Below are 25,432 nucleotides of genomic sequence, written 5' to 3' on the forward strand. Positions count from 1 at the left end.
TCAACGAAATATGCGTATGCGTAGTTTGCAGGTGTAAGCATACAGTTTACAGCTCACGTTGAGTTCTAGATCTATTTATAATATATCAAGGAGTCGTCGCAAAAAAGTCATCAGAAACGGTAACTCTGCTGCCATATCTAATCGCTAAATTTAGCATGGATTAAAACCCCTGAATTGTTTATGCCTCTCCATGTACACGGAGACGCACTGCGGGCTTTGTTTATCAGTTAATATCTGTAAAAAAGATCTATAGTAAAAAAAAAAATTAATAATCATAAGCTTTTATATACACTGAAAAAAAATTCCCTTGCTTTTTTGAGTAAGCATTGGTAGCTCTTGTAGTCGCTTATACAGTATACATTTTTGTGTGTTATTGTTTTCGTATTGTACGTGCGTTATGATGTTGACATGATTAACCTGTTGCAGGCCTTACATGTGTAATGATAAGCCCATGTCTAAAACATAGTATCGGTTACAATACATGCTGTAGACACAGCAAAACCGTAATCGTACAGGGGAGGCAACACACACACACAACACGAAGCAGATAGCACGGTATTATTTGCTCAAGTGCCAGCTATCTCTTACAAGTTGAACTCAACAGCTTTCAAAAACACTGTTGTTGTGACCGATTTCTGCGGGTAGGGGACAAGGCGGGAGGGGGGGGGGGAAGAAAGCATGAACACATGTCGATTAGACTTTTATTGTGTAATGTAATTAGTATCACAGTTAATTTCAGTGTTTATTTCAAAGCTAAGTTATGGGATTGGGAATAAAAGCTGTGTTTTGCTTTGTTGCTTTGTTTTCTGTTGGTCTGGGTTCAGGTATGTCTTGTCTTAATTTTATATATATAAATAAGTAGCATATTAGAGTGGTTTCAGATGGATCTATGAAAGTTGTTTAACAGAAACAATGTTAGTTTAACCAAATATTCACATAACTACAATGTTAAAATTAAAATAAAACCGATATGTTTCCACTTGATATGTAAGGCATTTAAATGGCTAGGGCATATAAATAATCGTAGGGCATATGGGCTTTAGGGCATGTAAACAAGCACAGGGTATATAGATAGTTAGGGCATTTAAACACGCACATGGCATATAGACCGTAAGGGTATGTAACAGGATATATAGATATTTAGGATATATAATTATCCAATCAAATGATGTCATATTGTGCATTAAAATTTTATAACACATTTACCCCCCCCCCCCCCCGTCCCAGAGCTGCGGTGTACGAGTGACGTTTAGGCAGACATCCTCTTCATCATTAAACTTTTATAACACATTTATCCCCACCCCCCCCCCCCCCCCCAGAGCTGCGGTGTACGAGTGACGTTGAGGCAGACATCCTCTTCATCATCGACTCCTCCTACAGTATCGTGTCACGTGACTTCCACCTGATGCTGACCTTCGTGGCCAACCTGACCGACTACTTTATGCTGGGACCTGGCCACATCCAGTTCAGCGCCCTGACCTTCTCTAGCAAGGTCACCCACCTCTTTGACTTCGGCACCTACACGGATCACACGGCCCTCAGGGACGTGAGTACCTCATGCGTGCACCTAGGCTTGCTGAGCCAGTAGATATGTCTTGTTATGGTTAGATACGTGCCCCCCCCCCCCCCTAGCTTGATGTACCAGTAGATATGTCTTGCTATGGTTAGATATGTGCCTCACTTACTATACCAGTAGATATGTCTTGTTATGGTTAGATACGTGCCCCCCCCCCTAGCTTGATGTACCAGTAGATATGTCTTGTTATGGTTAGATACGTGCCCCCAGCTTACTTTACCAGTAGATCTGTCTTGTTATGGTTAGATACGTGCCCCTAGTAGATCTGTCTTGTTATGGTTAGATACGTGCCTTCCCCTCCCCAGCTTACTTTACCAGTAGATCTGTCTTGTTATGGTTAGATACGTGCCCCCAGCTTACTTTACCAGTAGATCTGTCTTGTTATGGTTAGATACGTGCCCCCAGCTTACTTTACCAGTAGATCTGTCTTGTTATGGTTAGATACGTGCCCCTAGTAGATCTGTCTTGTTATGGTTAGATACGTGCCTTCCCCTCCCCAGCTTACTTTACCAGTAGATCTGTCTTGTTATGGTTAGATACGTGCCTTCCCCTCCCCAGCTTACTTTACCAGTAGATCTGTCTTGTTATGGTTAGATACGTGCCTTCCCCCCCCCCAGCTTACTTTACCAGTAGATCTGTCTTGTTATGGTTAGATACGTGCCTTCCCCTCCCCAGCTTACTTTACCAGTAGATCTGTCTTGTTATGGTTAGATACGTGCCTTCCCCTCCCCAGCTTACTTTACCAGTAGATCTGTCTTGTTATGGTTAGATACGTGCCTTCCCCCCCCCCAGCTTACTTTACCAGTAGATCTGTCTTGTTATGGTTAGATACGTGCCTCTCCCCCCCGGGCTTACTTTACCAGTAGATCTGTCTTGTTATGGTTAGATACGTGCCCCTAGTAGATCTGTCTTGTTATGGTTAGATACGTGCCTCCCCCCCAGCTTACTTTACCAGTAGATCTGTCTTGTTATGGTTAGATACGTGCCCCCAGCTAACTTTACCAGTAGATCTGTCTTGTTATGGTTAGATACGTGCCCCTAGTAGATTTGTCTTGTTATGGTTAGATACGTGCCTTCACCCCCAGCTTACTTTACCAGTAGATCTGTCTTGTTATGGTTAGATACGTGCCCCCAGCTTACTTTACCAGTAGATCTGTCTTGTTATGGTTAGATACGTGCCCCTAGTAGATCTGTCTTGTTATGGTTAGGTACGTGCCCAGTAGATCTGTCTTGTTATGGTTAGATACGTGCCTCCCCCCCCAGCTTACTTTACCAGTAGATCTGTCTTGTTATGGTTAGATACGTGCCCCCAGCTTACTTTACCAGTAGATCTGTCTTGTTATGGTTAGATACGTGCCCCTAGTAGATTTGTCTTGTTATGGTTAGATACGTGCCTTCCCCCCCAGCTTACTTTACCAGTAGATCTGTCTTGTTATGGTAAGATACGTGCCCCCAGCTTACTTTACCAGTAGATCTGTCTTGTTATGGTTAGATACGTGCCCCTAGTAGATCTGTCTTGTTATGGTTAGGTACGTGCCCAGTAGATCTGTCTTGTTATGGTTAGATACGTGCCTCCCCCCCCAGCTTACTTTACCAGTAGATCTGTCTTGTTATGGTTAGATACGTGCCCCCAGCTTACTTTACCAGTAGATCTGTCTTGTTATGGTTAGATACGTGCCCCTAGTAGATCTGTCTTGTTATGGTTAGATACGTGCCTCCCCCCAGCTTATTTTACCAGTAGATCTGTCTTGTTATGGTTAGATACGTGCCCCCAGCTTACTTTACCAGTAGATCTGTCTTGTTATGGTTAGATACGTGCCCCTAGTAGATTTGTCTTGTTATGGTTAGATACGTGCCCCTAGTAGATCTGTCTTGTTATGGTTAGGTACGTGCCCAGTAGATCTGTCTTGTTATGGTTAGATACGTGCCTCCCCCCCCCCCAGCTTACTTTACCAGTAGATCTGTCTTGTTATGGTTAGATACGTGCCCCCAGCTTACTTTACCAGTAGATCTGTCTTGATATGGTTAGATACTTGCCCCTAGTAGATTTGTCTTGTTATGGTTAGATACGTGCCCCTAGTAGATCTGTCTTGTTATGGTTAGATACGTGCCCCTAGTAGATCTGTCTTGTTATGGTTAGATACGTGCCCCTAGTAGATCTGTCTTGTTATGGTTAGGTACGTGCCCAGTAGATCTGTCTTGTTATGGTTAGATACGTGCCCCCTGTACCAGTAGATCTGTCTTGTTATGGTTAGATACGTGCCCCCTGTACCAGTAGATCTGTCTTGTTATGGTTAGATACGTGCCCCCAGCTTACTTTACCAGTAGATCTGTCTTGTTATGGTTAGATACGTGCCTTCCCCCCCCCCCAGCTTACTTTACCAGTAGATCTGTCTTGCTATGGTTATATACGTGCCTCCCCCCCCCCAGCTTACTTTACCAGTAGATCTGTCTTGTTATGGTTAGATACGTGCCCCCAGCTTACTTTACCAGTAGATCTGTCTTGTTATGGTTAGATACGTGCCCCCAGCTTACTTTACCAGTAGATCTGTCTTGTTATGGTTAGATACGTGCCCCCAGCTTACTTTACCAGTAGATCTGTCTTGTTATGGTTAGATACGTGCCTTCCCCCCCCCAGCTTACTTTACCAGTAGATCTGTCTTGTTATGGTTAGATACGTGCCTTCCCCCCCCCCCCCCAGCTTACTTTACCAGTAGATCTGTCTTGTTATGGTTAGATACGTGCCTTCCCCCCCCCCAGCTTACTTTACCAGTAGATCTGTCTTGTTATGGTTAGATACGTGCCTTCCCCCCCTCCCCGCTTACTGTACAAGTAGATAGGTCTTGTGGTTAGATACGTGCACCCCCCCCCCCCCCCCTACTGTACCAGTGGATTTGTCTTGTGATAGAGAGATTTTAGAATCGCTAACCTGTTCCTTATCGTATCATGAACATAACATGAACGTTGATATATTCCTGATCCTAGACTTGACTTGAACCCATACTGTGTGGGTAAATGAATTCTAAACCAATCATTCCGAGATTTGCCACTGTAACATGTATTCTCTCCATTCCTTGCGTAAGTTATGGCATGTGGTAAGACTTAGTTCGGTGTTTTATATTTTTGTAGAAGGAAAACTGTTAAAACAATAGTTTGAGAACAAATGAATGGAAAATAAAGTAGATGAGGTTTGGCTAATCAGCCAAAGGATTTTTATTTCTTAAAATCAGGCGGGGTATCAAAATATTTGAGATTGCCATGACCATTGCCCTGACTTTAACCATAATCCCGAGCCTTCAAATGTCGATACTGGGTCATCATTACCTTTTCCTTGTTATGCCCAAGATACATGGGACCGCCACAGAAAGCTCCCTCCACTTTGTCGGTCACCGTCAATTTTCCTGTTAGTCCACAATGACAGACCTGCCTCTACTAGCTTTCTCCCCACTTCTGCCTTAACCTTCCCTGAAGTAACCTGTCGGAAATCATAGCAGCACATCTAGACTTTCTGTGACGTAAGACAAATCATTTCAGGCCATCTTAAGAACCAACAAAACCGCTGGAGGATCCCTCACAAAGCTGGCCCTAGAGTACGCCAGAAAATATTCCTTCACCCCGTCCCACGGAGCCCGCCCGGGTGTCCCAAAAATCGCCATAGTTCTGACCGATGGTGAGTCGAGCAGCTTGACCCAGACGAGCGAGGAGGCGGCGTTTCTGAAAGCGCTTGGTGTCCACACCATCGCCATCGGCATAGGGCCCTACAACATCCAGGAGCTGCTGTCCATTGCTTGGTCAGAGGACAACGTGTTTACGTCACATGACTTTTATTTCCTCAACAGCCTGCAAGGGGCCGTCAACAATAAAACATGTTCAGAAGGTAAGTTTACTTTATAAAGGTTGGTTGAATGGCCGTCAATACTAAAGTATGTTCAGAAGGTAAGTTTTAAAGGTTGGTTGAATGGCCGTCAATACTAAAGTATGTTCAGAAGGTAAGTTTTAAATGTTGGTTGAATAGCCGTCAATACTAAAGTATGTTCAGAAGGTAAGTTTTAAAGGTTGGTTGAATGGCCGTCAACAATAAAACATGTACAGAAGGTAAGTTTTCTTTACAAAGGCTACTTGAGAGTAACGATGACCATGAGATTTTTAAGGAAGAAAATCACGAATTATTTCTGATGTATTATATAATATTGTAGATTTGCATTTTAAAAAATATTGTAAAAAATTATTTTAAAAACACTTTTAAACTATTTTAAATATTGTGAAGACATATAATTTTTCTCATTAAAATAAAAACATATTTTGTTCGATCATTGCAACAGTGTGTAGAAACAAATATTTCTGAGCTTAAGATAAGGTATAGGGTTTAGAAACAAATATTTCTGAGCTTAAGCCAGACAACAGTGTGTAGAAACAAATATTTCTGAGCTTAAGACAGTGAACAGGGTGTAAAAACAAAATATTTCTGAGCTTAAGACAGGGAACAGGGTGTAAAAACAAAATATTTCTGAGCTTAAGACAGGGAACAGGGTGTAAAAACAAAATATTTCTGAGCTTAAGACAGTGAACAGGGTGTAAAAACAAAATATTTCTGAGCTTAAGACAGTGAACAGGGTGTAAAAACAAAATATTTCTGAGCTTAAGACAGTGAACAGGGTGTAAAAACAAAATATTTCTGAGCTTAAGACAGTGAACAGGGTGTAAAAACAAAATATTTCTGAGCTTAAGACAGTGAACAGGGTGTAAAAACAAAATATTTCTGAGCTTAAGACAGTGAACAGGGTGTAAAAACAAAATATTTCTGAGCTTAAGACAGGGAACAGGGTGTAAAAACAAAATATTTCTGAGCTTAAGACAGTGAACAGGGTGTAAAAACAAAATATTTCTGAGCTTAAGACAGTGAACAGGGTGTAAAAACAAAATATTTCTGAGCTTAAGACAGGGAACAGGGTGTAAAAACAAAATATTTCTGAGCTTAAGACAGTGAACAGGGTGTAAAAACAAAATATTTCTGAGCTTAAGACAGGGAACAGGGTGTAAAAACAAAATATTTCTGAGCTTAAGACAGTGAACAGGGTGTAAAAACAAAATATTTCTGAGCTTAAGACAGTGAACAGGGTGTAAAAACAAAATATTTCTGAGCTTAAGACAGTGAACAGGGTGTAAAAACAAAATATTTCTGAGCTTAAGACAGTGAACAGGGTGTAAAAACAAAATATTTCTGAGCTTAAGACAGGGAACAGGGTGTAAAAACAAAATATTTCTGAGCTTAAGACAGTGAACAGGGTGTAAAAACAAAATATTTCTGAGCTTAAGACAGTGAACAGGGTGTAAAAACAAAATATTTCTGAGCTTAAGACAGTGAACAGGGTGTAAAAACAAAATATTTCTGAGCTTAAGACAGTGAACAGGGTGTAAAAACAAAATATTTCTGAGCTTAAGACAGTGAACAGGGTGTAAAAACAAAATATTTCTGAGCTTAAGACAGTGAACAGGGTGTAAAAACAAAATATTTCTGAGCTTAAGACAGTGAACAGGGTGTAAAAACAAAATATTTCTGAGCTTAAGACAGTGAACAGGGTGTAAAAACAAAATATTTCTGAGCTTAAGACAGTGAACAGGGTGTAAAAACAAAATATTTCTGAGCTTAAGACAGTGAACAGGGTGTAAAAACAAAATATTTCTGAGCTTAAGACAGTGAACAGGGTGTAAAAACAAAATATTTCTGAGCTTAAGACAGTGAACAGGGTGTAAAAACAAAATATTTCTGAGCTTAAGACAGTGAACAGGGTGTAAAAATAAAATTTTTCTGAGCTTAATACAGACAACAGGGTGTAGAAGACTATGCAGAAGACTTGTTTTTGTTGCAGTGATCAGGGCACAGTGCAAGGAGCTGGCCGATATAATCCTAATCCTAGACTCCTCCACAACATTCCCGGAGCCGCTCTTCCTCTCCCAGCTGGACTTTGCCGGCAAACTGACAAGACAGTTTGACATAGGTGTCAATGACGTCCGTTTTGCCGCTGTTCTGATTTCGACGCAGCCAATCAAATTATTTGATCTGAAGACGTACGCTGGTCACGTGACCTTGCTCAATGTAGGTCACCTACTGATTTAAATTTTTTATTCTTGTTGTGGTTCTAAAACGACACCGTTTTCTTGTTACCTTGTTACTCAACAAGTTTTAATACATTAAATTATCTGTAACGCTTTTTTTCATTTACTTTAGCTGGAACATGTTTAAATTTAAACAATAATCTTGACATGCCGTGTCGCTCAGGTTTTGTATTTGTCAGTGCTTCTTCCAGACTTTTTTTCTCCGGGGGGGGGGGGGCACTTTAAATTTTCGGGGGGGGGGGGGTAGACTTTCTACTCGGTTAAAAGTATATATTTACTATATAAATTTCATTTCGTTCGGAGGGGGGGGGGGGAGAATAGACCTTTTTCGGGAGGGGGGGGGGGGGGCGAATGCCTGGAAGAAACTCTGGTATGTGTAAACTTGAATGTGCTGCTGCTATTTAAACAATTATTTTGTGTGTAATGTCGTTCAGGCTCTGAATGTCGTACTATTTAAACAATTATTGTATGTGTTCAGTCTCTGAATGTCGTACTATTTAAACAATTATTTTGTCTGTTCAGGCTCTGAATGTCGTACTATTTAAACAATTATTGTATGTGTTCAGTCTCTGAATGTCGTACTATTTAAACAATTATTTTGTCTGTTCAGGCTCTGAATGTCGTACTATTTAAACAATTATTTTGTCTGTTCAGGCTCTGAATGTCGTACTATTTAAACAATTATTTTGTCTGTTCAGGCTCTGAACGCAACACAGTACCAAGCAGGCGATCAGAACACGTCAGCGGCCATCCAGGTCATCATGACCCAGCACATGTTCAGTCCTGCCAACGGCGGACGGCAAAACGCCACCAAGATCCTCATCATCATGACCGATGGTCACTCAATTGACCCACTGGCTGGTATGTTGTTATTCTACCTCGACCGTCTTGACGGCCAACCCTGTGTACTAGCCAGAGTGGCATGTCTTGTGTACTAGTCTGCTTTTCCTTACCCAAGTCGTCTAGACGGCCGATTCTAAGTACTACCCTGATGTATCGTTTTTACCTCAGCCGTCCAGTCGGCCGACGAGTTAAAACGAGACGGTACCCACATCATGTCCATCGGGGTGGGTGACAACCTTGACCTTGACCAACTTCGAGCCCTGGCCAGCAGTGACGACAACGTCTTCCAGGCCCCGTCACGTGATGTGCTCGAGCTGATCCAGGAGCAGGTGGCCAACAGGACCTGTCAGTGTGAGTAGTCGGTTAGTTGTGTGAGTAGTCGGTTAGTTGTGTGAGTAGTCGGTTAGTTGTGTGAGTAGTCGGCTAGTTGTGTGAGTATTCGGTTAGTTGTGTGAGTAGCTGGCTAGTTGTGTGAGTAGCTGGCTGGTTGTGTGAGTAGTCAGTTAGTTGTGTGAGTAGTCTGCTGTTGTTTGAGTAGTCTGCGAGTTGTGTGAATAGCCTGCTGGTTTTTGTGAGTAGTTAGCTTGTTGTGTGAGTTGTCGGCTGGTTGCGTGAGTAGTCGGCTGGTTTTGTGAGTAGTCGGCTGGTTGTGTGAGTAGTCGTTTAGTTGTGTGAGTAGCATGCTGGTTGTGTGTGTAGTCTGCTGGTTGTTTGAGTAGTCTGCGGGTTGTGTGAATATCCTGCTGGTTTTGTGGCTAGTTATGTGAGTAGTCGGTTAGTTGTGTGAGTAGTTGGCTAATTGTGTGAGTAGTCGGTTAGTTGTGTAAGTAGTCGGCTGGTTGTGTGAGTAGTCGGCTGGTTGTGTGAGTAGTCGGTTGGAAGTGTGAGTAGTCGGTTAGTTGTGAGAGTTGTCGGTTAGTTGTGTGAGTAGCATGCTGGTTGTTTGAGTAGTCTGCGAGTTGTGTGAGTAGCCTGCTGGTTGTGTAAGTAGTCGGCTGGTTGTGTGAGTAGTATGCTGGTTGTGTGAGTAGCATGCTGGTTGTGTGAGTAGTTGGCTAGTTTTGTGAGTAGCCTGCTGGTTGTGTGAGTAGCCTGCTGGTTGTGTGAGTAGTCGGCTGGTTGTGTGAGTAGCCGGCTGGTTGCGTGGGTAGTCGGCTGGTTATGAGAGTAGCCATTTGGTTGTGTGGGTATTGTAAAACGTATTATTTGTTTTATGGCAATTTCTAAATTTCATTCCACAGTACATTTTGATGAGCAATATGGTGAGTAGAATTTTGTTGCTGAAACGTTTAGATAGGGTGTACTTTTTAGCGCAATTTCCATTCTGGAGAATTGCGTTTATTAACTCGTCATTTCTGGGAATGGATGGATGAATGGATGGATGAATGTATGAATGTATGGATGAATGTGTGTCCGGGCTTTAAGTCGTATCTCCTCCTCAACGAAGCAATATCGATGACTAGTTCCAAAAGCATATATGTTAAGCAAGTTACGAGGATGAACATAGGCCATAAAAATTACGGGTTTCTTTCATGGATTTCCCGGAAAAGCCAAAAAACCTCGAAAAAATGCAGTTTTTGGCCCATATCTCGGCAACTAGACCACTAAGCGACTTGAAACATGTACCAATCGATTCCTGCCATAATTTAGAACAATATTGCCGAAGAAAGTTTTCAAAAATATCCTTTCGTTCGGTCACAAAAATTTTTTTTAATTAATTAAAATTTGGACCGAATTAGTAGGCATTTTTTCCAACCACACCACACGCGTCATCACGTTCAATAGCTGCGCCATCGCGTTCCATGGCTGCGCCATCACGTTCAGTAGGCGCGCAATGGTTTTTAGTCATGTAACTCTATTGTAAATAAAACATGTAAAATACTGAAAAAAATTAATAAAAAACGTTTTAATAACTAACAAATGGTTTTACTAACCCTGCTCTTGATTTACGCTACGTCAGAGCTATTTTTAGATAACATAAGGAAATTGCGCTAAAATTGTCACTAGACTTTTTAATTACCTTGTTTATAACTTAGACGAATTCCAGTTATGTCACACCGAAGCTTAGCTTAACCTAACAGTAAATTTAAAAGCTAACTGTATAAATATACTATTATGCATAGATTTATCGCAAACTTTATACAGTTTAACCCTCTTTATACCAGCCTGTGCAGTTTAACCCTCTATAGATCAGCCAGTACAGTTTAACCCTCTATAGACCAGCCAGTACAGTTTAACCTTATATAGACATGCCAGTATAGTTTAACCGTCTATGAGCCAGACTGTGTGGTGTAACCCTCTATAGACCAGCTTGTATAGCTAAAACCTATATAGACCAGCCTGTATAGCTTAACCTTCTGTAGACCAGCCTGTGCAGTTTAACCCTCTATAGACCCGCCTAAATAGTTTAACCCTCTATAGACCAGCCTGTATAACTTAACCCTATATAGACCAGCCTGTGTAGCTTAACCCTCTATAGACCCGCCTAAATAGTTTAACCCTCTACAGACCAGCTTGTATAGCTTAACCCTCTATCACCAGACCTCTCAGAGATCTGCGAGAAGAACAACTGGTCCACCAGCAACCACTCCCACCCCACCAACTGCAGCATGTACATCGAGTGCCGGCTCTACGTCACGCATGAGCAGAGCTGTCCAGCAGGTCAAGCCTTCCTGGCCCCCCACTGTCAGCCGTTGGAGCATGTCCCCTCATGTCACGGTTCGTTCTATTTTTAGCATTCTTCGATAACTTCATGTTTGTGTTCACTATTAAACTTATTAAAATCTCAAACTTTTAATATTCTATTTTTTAAAAATCCAATATAATATTCTAACTTAAAATGTAAAATTACTTTTAACCATAACTATAACTATACAAAATAGAATTATAAATGAACAGAACAATATAATGTTGGCTTAAATTATTCAAATAAAGGAGAAACAACCCTAGCGAGAAGCAGATATCACCCTATTTAAATTAAACATAACACCAAGTGGAGTTGTCAGAGATTTCACTGTTTATTTCTTACTTACCAGTGGATATTATTTAACACCAGACCCGCACGCTTACTGAAACATGTCGAACAGTAATTTTTTTGTCTTCTACAGCAACACCGACCACAACATCCCCGACAACATCCCCGACAACATCCCCAACAACATCCCCGACGCCGCACACCACCACCCCCCGCCCTGACCTGAGCATTGCCAATATATGTTTTGAGAACCACTGGGCCAACGGCCTCCACCCCCACCCCTCAGACTGCACCTTATTCATCCAGTGCCTGGACTACACCACGTACATCATCGATTGTCCAACCGGCCTCGTTTTCGACCCAACCAAAGTTCAATGCACGGACCCAGCTGAGGCTGAGCCATGTAACGATAACTGGACCAGGCAGCCTACTACAACAACTGCGGCGTCAAATTTGATAAGTAATATTAACATTTTTAAAAATATGTTAGTTTCTTCTGCCCCGTAGTTTTAGTGGACGGACGGGGAGCTACTAGTTTCCTTCTGATCGTTTTCCGCAATTCCACTCAGTTCCCCGTTATTCTCATTGCCTCTCACATTAATCCCGTCCAGTCCCTACCGTAGACGGTTCATGACTTGAGTTTTGACGGAGGGTAGGGGCTAGGCACCCACACGCTCATTCAGCTCCTCCTATACATGAGGCTGAATACTTTCAATGATAAAAGATTAAGAGATAATCACTGGTATAGTTAGAGTGTTGTGATAATGAAAAGGGGTAAAAGGGGTTTCGTTAATAAACAGATATAATTACAAACAAAATTACAAAATGTACCAAAAGTTAAAAGAATATAGCGTATATCCGCCTATTTAGCGTTTAAAAATGTTAAATTTTAATTCCAAATTATGTGCGAATTTGTAATTCGCCAAGTGCCATTAAAAAAGTAGACTACGCAAACAGAATAAGTATTAAATTATGTATTTAAGTTTATTTAGACGTTACTATAAAAAGGATTGTGGTTGGGGGGGGGGGGGGGGAAATACTGTCGATCATTTAGGAGAGTCGGTGTTAGCCCAATATTCTCAGTAGTGTAGACTTATGTAAGAATTGGCTTCGTTAGAATAATTATGTGGTGCTACACTTTTACATAATTATGTGGTCCTACACTTTTACATAAGTATGTGGTCCTACACTTTTACATAATTATGTGGTCCTAAACTTTTACCTAATTATGTGGTCCTACACTTTTACCTAATTATGTGGTCCTATAATTTTACCTAATTATGTGGTCCTATAATTTTACCTAATTATGTGGTCCTACACTTTTACCTAATTATGTGGTCCTATTCGTTTTCAACTTAAAATGTCGACTTAGAAATGTAAATCTGCAATTGTTTTGTTTTTTCAATGTTAATAATAAGTGATGGACTAATCCAGTTCCCGGGATTGTTAACTTTAGTCACTGTTGAGATCTTTAGTCACTGTTGTGAACTTTAGTCTTTGGTTTAGGCGTATTCCAGTTTAGTAGCTACTGGCAGCTTTTATTTCTATTTGGAGGTTAGGTAATTGTTGATAGGTTTACTCAATGTTGATGTTAAGTAAATGTTGATAGGCTTAGTCAATGTTGATGTTAAGTAAATGTTGACAGGTTTACTCAATGTTGATGTTAAGTAAATGTTGATAGGCTTAGTCAATGTTGATGTTAAGTAAATGTTGACAGGTTTACTCAATGATGATGTTAAGTAAATGTTGATAGGTTTACTCAATGTTGAGGTTTAGTCACTGTTGGCGGGCTAAATCACGAGAGGTTTGGTCCCTGTTGAACGGAGTCGTCACCGTTGACAAGATCAATGAAAACAGGTTTACCAACTGATCTCTTATCTTACAAAACATTATGTTTGAATTTGTCAAATTGTTATCATTAATAGTAATAGAGCCATATACTAAGCTAACGGGTCAAAAAGGTAAGTTCTTCCTTGTGCAGCATATCATAAGCACGATAAAAGATCTGATTAGCTGTCCAATAAGAATAGACCGCCATACAAATCAAAAGTTGGTGATAAGGCCACGGTATAAAGCCGTCAAGGAAGTTAGAGGATCTGTCAATATCAGACAAACACCCAGACAAAATGTCTGCCATGCTGGGGTGTCTTGCTTGTGTCTGTCTGGTGCTCCTGGGTGCTCCTGTGACAGGTGAGTAGATAGTAAGTCTAGTTAATTCACAGGTGTAAGACAGACAGGTGTAAAATAGAGACAATTGTAAGAGAAAGGTGTAAAAAAGACAGGTGCACAACAGACAGGTGTAAAAGAGACAGGTGTAAAAGAGACAGGTGTAAAAGAGACAGGTGTAAAAGAGACAGGTGTAAAAGAGACAGGTGTAAAAGAGACAGGTGTAAAAGAGACAGGTGTAAAAGAGACAGGTGTAAAAGAGACAGGTGTAAAAGAGACAGGTGTAAAAGAGACAGGTGTGAACAAATAGGTATTAATGAGACAGGAGTTAACGATACAGATGTAAAAGAGACAGGTGTAAAAGAGACAGGTGTAAAAGAGACAGGTGTAAAAGAGACAGGTCTAAAAGAGACAGGTGTAAAACAGACAGGTGTTAAACAAACAGGTGTTAAACAAACAGGTGTTAAATAGACAGGTGTAAAACAATGGCACTGTGGGTGAGTACATAGTTTGTTAAAAAAAAACGCTGTGGCTATTGAAACGTTCAAGAATCAAAAAACATTCCGCATGTTTCTGAGCCACAGCAATTCAATTCATGTAACAACAGCTCTTTAGTTACTGAAATATAACATGCTCTATTTTGGCGTGCTTTTTCCTTGTAATACTTGTATGTTTGGGTCACCTAGTGTGCAGTCCCATCTCTATACCGTGTTAGCCGGCTAAAACTGAATAAAATCAAGCGGTACAAAACTCATGAAACTCTAGCGAAACCATTGTTATTTGTATAATCATAGCGAACTACATCTATAGTTCTTTCTCTTGTACTTAAAATAAACCCAGGTAATCAGAGGTTCTCAATCAGACCCCCCCCCCCCCAACCAAAAAAACACTTTCACACATTCCCACCCACTCTCATCCCTGTTACTTTAAGTAACGCGTCGTAATTCCTACTACTATAAAATCCACATATAAACGCATCATGAGTCCCGACAATGTGTTTTAGTGCACCATTTTAGAACCACTGTAGTCGTGCACCTAAGAACACTGTGTTAGAGAAAAGACGAAGAGAGATAACTCTTATAGACTTGAAGCAAGGGAGACAACTTTGGACTGACTTGAAGAGCCCTAGAGAGTCCGTCATCTAACCTATCGGTTGATAAAAGACGGCATGGCACTTGGCTGATACACGAGTCGTTTGATGTAATGAAAGTTATCTAATCGTCTGCTTCGCTGGTGGGTGAAGGATGGGTGGGTGGTCATGGTATTGGGATGGGGGGGGGGTGTCGAGTTGACTTTTCGTAAAAAAGAAATTGTGTCGCTGTTTCTTAAAACGCCGTCCAATTAAAATATGACTCAAGTAAATTGTATCTGTCTAGAAGATAACAATTTTGAACCACATAAAAGAAGTAGTCATTGAAGAAATATCACCCCCACCTCTGAATAAATGAGCATGAAAGTCTATGAAGATGTGTGTTTGTGTGTGTGTGTCTGGTTGTTTAAATTTGCAATTGTTTTAACTTCATTTTTATGTTTGTGTGTGTGTGTGTGTCTGTTTTAGTGTGTGTGTCTGTTTATATTTGCTGAAGTCTTAACCCCAGTATCGTGTGTGTGTGTGTTAGTCTGTGTGTTTCCTTATATTTGCTGTTGTTTTAACCACAGTATTGTGTGTGTGTGTGTGTGTTAGTCTGTGTGTCTGCTTAAATTTGCTGTTGTTTTTACCCCAGTATCATGTGTATGTGTTAGTGTGTGTGTTAGTGTATGTTTTAGTATGTGTGTCTGCTTATATCTGCTGTTGTTGTAACCCCAGTATCGTGTGTGTGTGTGTGTGTGTGTGTGTGTGTCTATGTGTCTGCTTATATTTGCTGTTGTTTTTACCCCAGTTTCAGCAGACGACACTACCCTCTGTCGGGACAACAACTGGGCGACGGGCACCCACCCCCACCCCACCCTGTGTGACCGCTACGTCATCTGTAACGCCTTCAACACCATCATCGTCCAGTGCACTGACGGCAACGTGTACGACCCAGTGCGGCTCGTCTGTGTGCACCCCAGCATTGCCGCACCGTGCAATGACGCCAAGACGACGGTGGCATCCTTCGTCACAGGGGGTAAGTTCTACCACATTCTGTTTATTAAATTATTTATTTTTTAGAACAATGCCAAAACATTAATTGCGTCTTACTTTTTTTTTATTTATTTATTTTTATTCATCAGCGAGTGTTAAAGTATTGCTAGCAAAATTTTTATTTTTCCTTTATTTTTGTTGATTTATAAAAGAGTGGAGTGGAGAGTTTTTAAAATAATGAACTTCTTTATGATCGATCGCTTGTAGTATGCATCAAAAAGTTATTTTAAAAACATTACTTGAAATATAAATGATTAAAAATATTTTTCTTAACTATAACGTAAACATAAACATGAATTACCTCCCTTACATGTCTATCATATTTTGATAACCTCCCTTACCCCTACATCTGATGATTCTCCCAGCCTCTGCCTGCACGACAACCGCCCGGGGTGACATCCTCTTCATCATGGACTCCTCCTCCAGCATCGGCATCTCCAACCACACCAGGCAGCTCCAGTTCGTGTCCGACCTGACCACCAACTTCCCCCTGGGCCCCAACAACATCCAGTTCAGCGCCATCATCTTCGCCTCAGACGCTCACAGCGTCTTCCCATTCAACGCCTACTACGACCACAACAGCTTAAGAAGTGTAGGTCAAGTTGTTAGTGTTGCAGACTTTGTTTAGACCTGCTATCAGGTGCTTAACGCCGCCTTAACAAAACGGAATTTACGGTGTAGATCTAATAGAATTTTGAAAAAAAAAAACTCTAATAGAATAGAATTACCTTGAATTGAAATGTTCTAAATATATTCTTGTATGGTGTATGTAAGAAGGATGAGGGTTGGGTTTTTTTCCTTCCAGCTCGCCTTATTTCCATATTATATATATATATATATATATATATATATATATATATATATATATATATATATATATATATATATATATATATATATATATATATATAATTTCTCCAAGTTCTGTAGCTGCTCCATTTCAAATATTTCCAAACATTACACCCACCATTTAAAACATTTATTAACATCCCATGTCCCCACCATTTCAAATATTTATAAACATTCCATCTCCCCACCAGGCCATCATGAACATTGGCTACCTTGGCTCCAACACCAACACCTTCACGGCCCTAGAATTGGCCAGAACAACCTCCTTCACCAGTGCCTCGGGGTCCCGCAACGACGTGCCGCACGTGGCCATCGTCATCACGGACGGGCTATCCAGCGACATGAACCGCACCATACAGGAGGCCAGGATACTGAAGAATCTCAACGTCAAAATCCTCTCCATCGGCATCGCTGACGCCCACAGGGAGGAACTGGTGGGCATCGCCTCCACCGTGCAGGACGTGTTCCAGGCCGACAGCTACGTCGTCCTGCCCACACTGCAGCATGAGGTCTCTTCTCAGACCTGCAACCAAGGTCAGGCTAGGGCTTGGTGTTATGGTGGGGATAGGGCTGGGTGTCATGGTGGGGCTTGGGCTTGGTGTCATAGGGCTTGGTGTCATGGTGGGGATAGGGCTTGGTGTCATAGTGGGGTTAGGGCTTGGTGTCATGGTGGGAATAGGGCTTGGTGTTATGGTGTGGATAGGGCTTGGTGTCATGGTGGGGGTAGGGCTTGGTGTCATAGTGGGGCTAGGGCTTGTTGTCATGGTTGGGATAGGGCTTGGTGTCATAGTGGGGTTAGGGCTTGGTGTCATGGTGGGGCTAGGGCTTGGTGTCATGGTGGGGATAGGGCTTGGTGTCATGGTGGGGATAGGGCTTGGTGTTATGGTGGGGCTAGGGCTTGGTGTCATAGTGGGGCTAGGGCTTGGTGTCATAGTGGGGTTAGGGCTTGGTGTCATGGTGGGGCTAGGGCTTGGTGTCATGGTGGGGATAGGGCTTGGTGTTATGGTGGGGCTAGGGCTTGGTGTCATAGTGGGGCTAGGGCTTGGTGTCATAGTAGGGATAGGGCTTGGTGTCAGAGCGAGGCTAGGGCTTGGTGTCATGGTGGGGCTAGGGCTTGGTGTCATGGTGGGGCTAGGGCTTGGTGTCATGGTGGGGCTAGGGCTTGGTGTCATGGTGGGGCTTGGGCTTGGTGTCATAGGGCTTGGTGTTATGGTGGGGCTAGGGCTTGGTGTCATAGTGGGGCTAGGGCTTGGTGTCATGGTGGGGCTAGGGCTTGGTGTTATGGTGGGGATAGGGCTGGGTGTCATGGTGGGGCTAGGGCTTGGTGTCATGGTGGGGCTAGGGCTTGGTGTCATGGTTGGGATATGGCTTGGTGTCATGGTGGGGTTAGGGCTTGGTGTCATAGTGGGGCTAGGGCTTGGTGTCATGGTGGGGCTAGGGCTTGGTGTCATAGTGGGGATAGGGCTTGGTGCCATGGTGGGGATAGGGCTTGGGTCATGGTGGGGATAGGGCTTGGTGTCATGGTGGGGATAGGGCTTGGTGTCATGGTGGGGATAGGGCTTGGTGTCATGGTGGGGATAGGGCTTGGTGTTTTAGAGCGAGGCTAGGGCTTGTTGTCATAGTGGGGCTAGCGCTTGGTGTCATGGTGGGGCTAGGTCTTGGTGTTATGGCGGGGATAGGGCTTGGTGTCATAGTGGGGATAGGACTTGGTGTCATAGTGAGGCTCATGCATATATAAACTGCTCCCTCACACCTGTTTACCTCGTCCATCTTGCTTCAGTCATCAACACCCACTGCAGCAACATGTCCGTGGCCGACATCATCCTTGTCATGGACTCCTCCAGCAGTATCGGCTACAGCAACTACCAGATTCAGCTCCGGTTCGCCGCCAATCTGACACAGAATTTTAAGATCGGCCCCAATGACGTCCGTATTGCAGCCATTAGCTTCGGCACGGACGCCCACACCTTGTTCAAGCTGGACACGTATAATGACCACAACTCTATCTATCAGGTCAGTGTGTTGTCCAATACTCTATCAGGTCAGTGTGTTGTCCAGGCTAGTTTTTTACAACCTTATTTATTACTAATATAGAAATACTGTAATTCCTTTTAGTGACCAAAGCTTTCATTACCACTTCTTAAAAAATATATATTTTCCCTTATTTTAAGGTTTATAAATCTTGTTGTTCTAAAGTTTTCAACATTTGTGTGTGCACATATGTGATTGAAACAGTTTAGCCTTGTGATCGTTGTTCAATGAAATTGTTTGGTTTTGTTATAGTTGATCCGTCAATTGTTAGATGGTGTGAACCAACCCTGACTTTAACCCCACCCTTAACTCTACCCCTCCCACAGGCCATCATCAGCTCCGCCTACCTGTCACTTTAACCACACCCTTAACTCTGACCCTCCCACAGGCCATCATCAGCTCCACCTACCTGTCACTTTAACCCCACCCTTAACTCTACCCCTCCCACAGGCCATCATCAGCTCCACCTACCTGTCACTTTAACCCCACCCTTAACTCTACCCCTCCCACAGGCCATCATCAGCTCCACCTACCTGTCACTTTAACCCCACCCTTAACTCTACCCCTCCCACAGGCCATCATCAGCTCCACCAACCTGTCACTTTAACCCCACCCTTAACTCTACCCCTCCCACAGGCTATCATCAGCTCCACCTACCTCTCACTTTAACCCCACCCTTAACTCTACCCCTCCCACAGGCCATCATCAGCTCCACCTACCTGTCACTTTAACCCCACCCTTAACTTTACCCCTCCCACAGGCCATCATCAGCTCCACCAACCTGTCACTTTAACCCCACCCTTAACTTTACCCCTCCCACAGGCCATCATCAGTTCCACCTACCTGTCACTTTAACCCCACCCTTAACTCTACCCCTCCCACAGGCCATCATCAGTTCCACCTACCTGTCACTTTAACCCCACCCTTAACTCTACCCCTCCCACAGGCCATCATCAGCTCCACCTACCTGTCACTTTAACCCCACCCTTAACTCTACCCCTCCCACAGGCCATCACCAGCTCCACCTACCTGTCGAGCAGCACCAACACTGCCCACGCCCTCAAACAGATCCTCACACAGAACCTGTTCGAACCCAGTTCAGGCGGGAGACCATCCGCCACCAAAATTGTCATCGTCCTAACCGACGGGGAATCCAACGATCCTGCAGACAGTAAGTCACACAGCAGCGTATACTGAGGGTGTTAGGGAAGTTATTTTCGAGTAGCTAGCATGACGCCGACACCTATACTGAAACTTAAAATTATAAACTAACCCTAACCAAAAATTATATCCTAAGCTTTATCTTAGACCGAAAAAATATATTGACATTTATATAGTTATTTGAAATCCTTAATCCCCGAATAAACCTTCATATCAACCAATCTCTCACCTCTATTTTAAACTATAAAAACCGAAGATCGAAAGCTGAAAATGCAACTGTTAAATTACACCTTGACGGCCAAAATTCTAACTGTTAAATTAAGCCTTGACAGCCAAAATTCTAACTATAAAATAAAACCTCTGATGCCAAAATTCTAACTGTTAAATTAAACCACGACATCCAAAACTCTAACTGTTAAATTAAACCTCTACAGCCAAAATTCTAACTGTTAAATTAAACCTCTACAGCCAAAATTCTAACTGTTAAATTAAACCTCTACAGCCAAAATTCTAACTGTAAAATAAAACCTCTACAGCTAAAGCACAAGCCGGTCATCTGAAAGACAGGGGCATCCACATGATCTCCATCGGCATAGGCGGCGCCGTCAACTCACAGGAACTGGTGGCGCTGTCCAGCAACCCTCAGAACATCTTCGTCTCGCCGGGCTTTGACGTGCTGCACAGGCTGGAGGAGGAAGTGACCAACAGGACGTGTGGAAGTGAGTGCTCACCAGCAATGGCCAGCGTAGTTATGTCACAATTATGTTGGAATGTGCAGATGGTTTTTTTAGTTAACTATTAGTCTAGTAATAGACAAGTGGGATGTAGAATGTTGAAACCTTCAGCTTTTTTTATATTTAACTGTTGCATACGTCTGTTGTAAAATGTTATATACCTAAACGCCTATTTTTTTTCTTTTTCCCTTCATTCAGTTCCTGGGGAAGTTGCCCTGTCAGGTATGATGAATTTTAACGACATTTTGCCATTTTAGTGTTAAGTATGTTTAGAGCTATTTTGTATAAATAAATTTGCCATTATGTGTTTTTATTTAGGGATGTTCAGTGTAAGAGCCACGGGCTAGTGTAAAGAATATATGGCTATACAAAATCAATTGTTTTCATATCTTGTTTTTTTTTAACAAGCACATATTTTCTTGACGACAAGATTTGTTGAACGTATTTTTAACAACCACATATTTTATCGACGTCAAGATTTGTGAAACGTATTTTTAACAACCACATATTTTCTTGACATCAAGATTTGTGGCACTTATTTCTAACAACCAAACATTTTTTTGACGTCAAGATTTGTGGAACGTCTGCCGAGAGCAGAACTGGGTCAACGGCATCCACGCCCACCCGTTCGACTGCACCAAGTTCATCGAGTGCACCTTCCTGCACACGGCCATCATGAGCTGCCCCTCCAGCCTGGTCTACGACCCCATCCTGCAGACGTGCACGCACAAGAGCGAGGCCACGCCCTGCACCGACCACAACGACTACATCCCCTACCCGGGCCAGTCGACGCCAGTACCTCCAACCACGGTGCCGGCTATAGCTATAGGTCAGTGTTTTGATGTCATAGGTCAGTGTTTTGATGTCATAGGTCAGTGTTTTGATGTCATAGGTCAGTGTTTTGATGTCATAGGTCAGTGTTTTGATGTCATAGGTCAGTGTTTTGATGTCATAGGTCAGTGTTTTGATGTCATAGGTCAGTGTTTTGATGTCATAGGTCAGTGTTTTGATGTCATAGGTCAGCGTTTTGATGTCATAGGTCAGTGTTTTGATGTCATAGGTCAGTGTTTTGATGTCATAGGTCAGCGTTTTGATGTCATAGGTCAGTGTTTTGATGTCATGTGTAAGTGTTTTAGGAGCTTAATATCTATCTTAGGTCAGTGTGGTTTGATGACTGTAGGTCATAGGTAAGTGTTTTAATGACATAATGTTATCGGTCTGTGGTTTAAAGACAGTAGGTCATAGGTCAGTGTTTTAATGACTGTAGGTCATAGGTCAGTGTTTAAAGACTGTATGTCATACGTCAGTGTTTAATGACCGTAGGTCATATGTTAGTGTTGTATTGCAAGCTAATAGATAAATCACATTTAGGGCAATCGGGGGTAACCTATAAAATCCAGATTTAAAATGTATGAGGATTTGTTGTTTGACTTTGTAATGACGACACAACAAACTGAAACCACTCGTCTCACATATAAAACGTGTTACTGCAGCTGACATACTGCAGCTGACATATTGTACTGTCTATGTATGTCGTTATAAAGCACTAACTACCCCTTCCATATCAACCTACCATTAACCGTTGCTGCTTGCCTCTAGATTTGATGCTGATCTGTTCTAAAACACCCGGGTCGACTTTATATTTATGTTATATTTCTTATGTTGCTCTTATTGTAGTGAATCTAATGTTGTATCCATGGTGCAATCGTTATGCTTTTTGTATACTATGTACAAAGAAAAATGTTGTATTAATAGTATCTTAGGTATACACTATGTGTACTAAAGACACCCATGGTATACATTTGTTATGTGTACTAAAGACACTCATGGTATACATGTTGGTCTCTACTTCCAGACGTGTCTTATGTGTACTAAAGACACTCATGGTGTACATTTGTTATGTGTACTAAAGACACTCATGTTATACATTTTGATATGTGTACTAAAGACACCCATGGTATACATTTGTTATGTGTACTAAAGACACTCATGGTGTACATGTTGCTCTCTACTTGCAGACGTGTCTTATGTGTACTAAAGACACCCTTGGTATACATTTGTTATGTGTACTAAAGACACCCATGGTATACATTTGTTATGTGTACGAAAGACACTCGTGGTATACATGTTGATCTCTACTTCCAGACGTGTCTTATGTGTACTAAAGACACTCATGGTGTACATTTGTTATGTGTACTAAAGACACCCATGGTGTACATGTTGCTTTCTACTTCTAGACGTGTCTTATGTGTACTAAAGACACCCATGGTGTACATGTTGATCTCTACTTCCAGACGTGTCTTATGTGTACTAAAGACACTCATGGTGTACATTTGTTATTTGTACTAAAGACACTCATAGTGTACATTTGTTATGTGTACTCAAGACACCCATGGTATACATTTGTTATGTGTACTAAAGACACCCATGGTGTACATGTTGATCTCTACTTCCAGACGTGTCTTATGTGTACTAAAGACACTCATGGTGTACATGTTGCTTTCTACTTCTAGACGTGTCTTATGTGTACTAAAGACACCCACGGTATACATTTGTTATGTGTACTAAAGACACTCATGGTGTACATTTGTTATGTGTACTAAAGACACTCATGGTATACATGTTGATCTCTACTTCCAGACGTGTCTTCAACCTGCCGAGACAACCACTGGCAGAACGGCATCTTCCCCCACCCCTACGACTGCAGCTTCTACCTGACCTGCACCAACTACCAGACGGTGGTCACGCCCTGCCCCCAGGGCCTGGTGTATGACCCCATCATACGGAGCTGCATGAACCCCGCCCACGCCAACCCATGCAACGACGTCAAAACCACACCATCTCACGTCATCACCACACATAAATTCGCCACAACCACATCACCCAAATATGGTAAGAAAAAATGTTATGCTAAGAAAAAAATATGGTTAGATAAAATTGAGTGGGAAAAAGTAGTAGTAAGATTTATGGTAAGAAACAAACATTTGGCTAGAAAAAATATGGTAAAAAATACAATAGGAAAGATTTTAATAAGAAAGAAAATGTCACATAACAAAGCCCCTCTTATTTTATTCACATATATAATATTGTATTCTATTATTAATAACGATTAATCGACTGTTTCTGTATTTTAAAAAAGTAAATTATATTAAAATATATACATTAACTAATTATAACAAAACGAAATTCAAAGAATAACCTCCCTTGACAAATGATAACCTCCCTCCTAGATCTGACGGATATCTGCCGCGAATACAATCTGCCCGACGGTATCTACCCCGACCCCGGGAGCTGCACCCACTTCGTGGAGTGTGTGGACAAGATCACTTACCACATGGAGTGTCCGGAAGGCCTAGAGTTCAACACCCACACCCTACTATGTGACGATGTCCACCTCATCGACTGCAATGAAAACTACAGGTTCCAGTTCGAAACCGTTCACACAGGCTAGACAGGAGGTGGTGGTTTCCATCGAGAAATAATGCTACATATGAATATCACATACATCACATAAAATGTGTAACAAGTGTACGAAGTCACTATGAAACATGAACACATTACACAACTTTGTATTTTTATAAACATTTGTACGAAAGTCATCACACATGAGACACTGCCTTCATTGCTTATTATTCCCACAATATTTCAACTGGATTTTTTTTAAATTTTGTAACCAGAATAAAAAAAAGATGCACGTTTAGACTTTAGATCTTGAGAGTGAGAGAGACGAGTACGTTTTTCAGCGAGTGTAGTGTGGTTGATGTCGTTTAAATCTTGAGGCAGACAGACATCTTACAGTGAGTGTAGTGTGGTTGATGTCGTTTAAATCTTGAGACAGACAGACATCTTACAGTGAGTGTAGTGTGGTTGATGTCGTTTAAATCTTGAGATAGACATCTTACATAGAGTGTAGTGTGGTTGATGTCGTTTAAATCTTGAGGCAGACAGACATCTTACAGTGAGTGTAGTGTGGTTGATGTCGTTTAAATCTTGAGACAGACATCTTACAGTGAGTGTAGAATGGCTGATGTTGTTAACATTTTGAGATAGACAGACATCTTACAGTGAGTGTAACGTGGCTGATGTAGTGTCCTCACCTTTATTTATAGATTTTTACTTCGGTTGTGACTTGTCGAAAACTTAATAACCTGTGTCCTTTTGTCATTCAGTTTTCTACCGTCTTGAGGGATGGGATCGGGGGGGGGGGGAAGGAGAAACAAGTAACCATCTACACCTTCACTAGAGAATAAACAAACTTGTGCTTACAGATTACAGAATTTAAAAATTACACCCACAATCCAAACAGGAAGTAACTATTTTATCTTTGTAGTCTCACCATGATTTTCTCCCATCTGCCAAGTTCACAAGCCTTATGTCAAGGTCTGCATGTATAAACTGAGAGAACTGTTCCCAGTCGATGAAGTCTTCTAAAATTATCCACTTGTACAATGAAATAGCTTGTTGGTGATTCTGCCTGATCAGCAATATATTTTTTTTCCAAGTACGGCTTTCTGTCATGCCTCAAAAGAAAACAAAACTCTTGTCTAATATTTTTAAAATGTTTAATTGTGCATGGAATTCAAAGATATGTCATATATTTTGTAGCACGAACATATATTATATTTGAACCGTGGAATGAAAGTAAAAGATTAACTGCTAAAAGAAGATAGCAGTCACATAATGAAAGTTGTTTTAACAGGCCAAATATAAAACAGAATCAGTAACATTAAGGAAATCGTTAACAGACAGGCCAAAGCTAAAAGTGAAGAGAATAAAAGAGGCAGAAACAATTTAAAACAAAAATAGTCAAATTAAAAATCTTTTTGGCTACAAACATCCCCTGCATAGAATAATCG

The 25,432-nt window shown here is 41.7% G+C and overlaps 1 protein-coding gene across 1 annotated transcript; it reads left to right on the forward strand.

Annotated features, from left to right (window-relative positions):
* Positions 1-699: 699 nt before the first annotated feature.
* On the forward strand, positions 700-24,034 carry LOC131945192 (uncharacterized). Its single transcript, XM_059306220.1, has 19 exons — positions 700-824; positions 1,320-1,546; positions 5,111-5,453; positions 7,447-7,673; positions 8,392-8,554; positions 8,705-8,887; positions 9,778-9,798; positions 11,078-11,254; positions 11,644-11,970; positions 15,557-15,784; positions 16,167-16,393; positions 16,842-17,184; positions 18,431-18,663; positions 19,690-19,852; positions 20,379-20,561; positions 20,775-20,798; positions 21,148-21,405; positions 23,217-23,468; positions 23,807-24,034. Exons 1-19 carry the CDS (start codon positions 761-763, stop codon positions 24,025-24,027), a joined length of 3,864 nt encoding a protein of 1,287 aa, XP_059162203.1. The 5' UTR covers positions 700-760; the 3' UTR covers positions 24,028-24,034.
* The last annotated feature ends 1,398 nt before the right edge of the window (positions 24,035-25,432 follow it).

The sequence above is a fragment of the Physella acuta genome, unplaced genomic scaffold (assembly GCF_028476545.2).
Source record: "Physella acuta isolate Inbredline_101_S28 unplaced genomic scaffold, ASM2847654v3 ptg000531l, whole genome shotgun sequence".
NCBI lineage: Eukaryota > Metazoa > Mollusca > Gastropoda > Physidae > Physella > Physella acuta.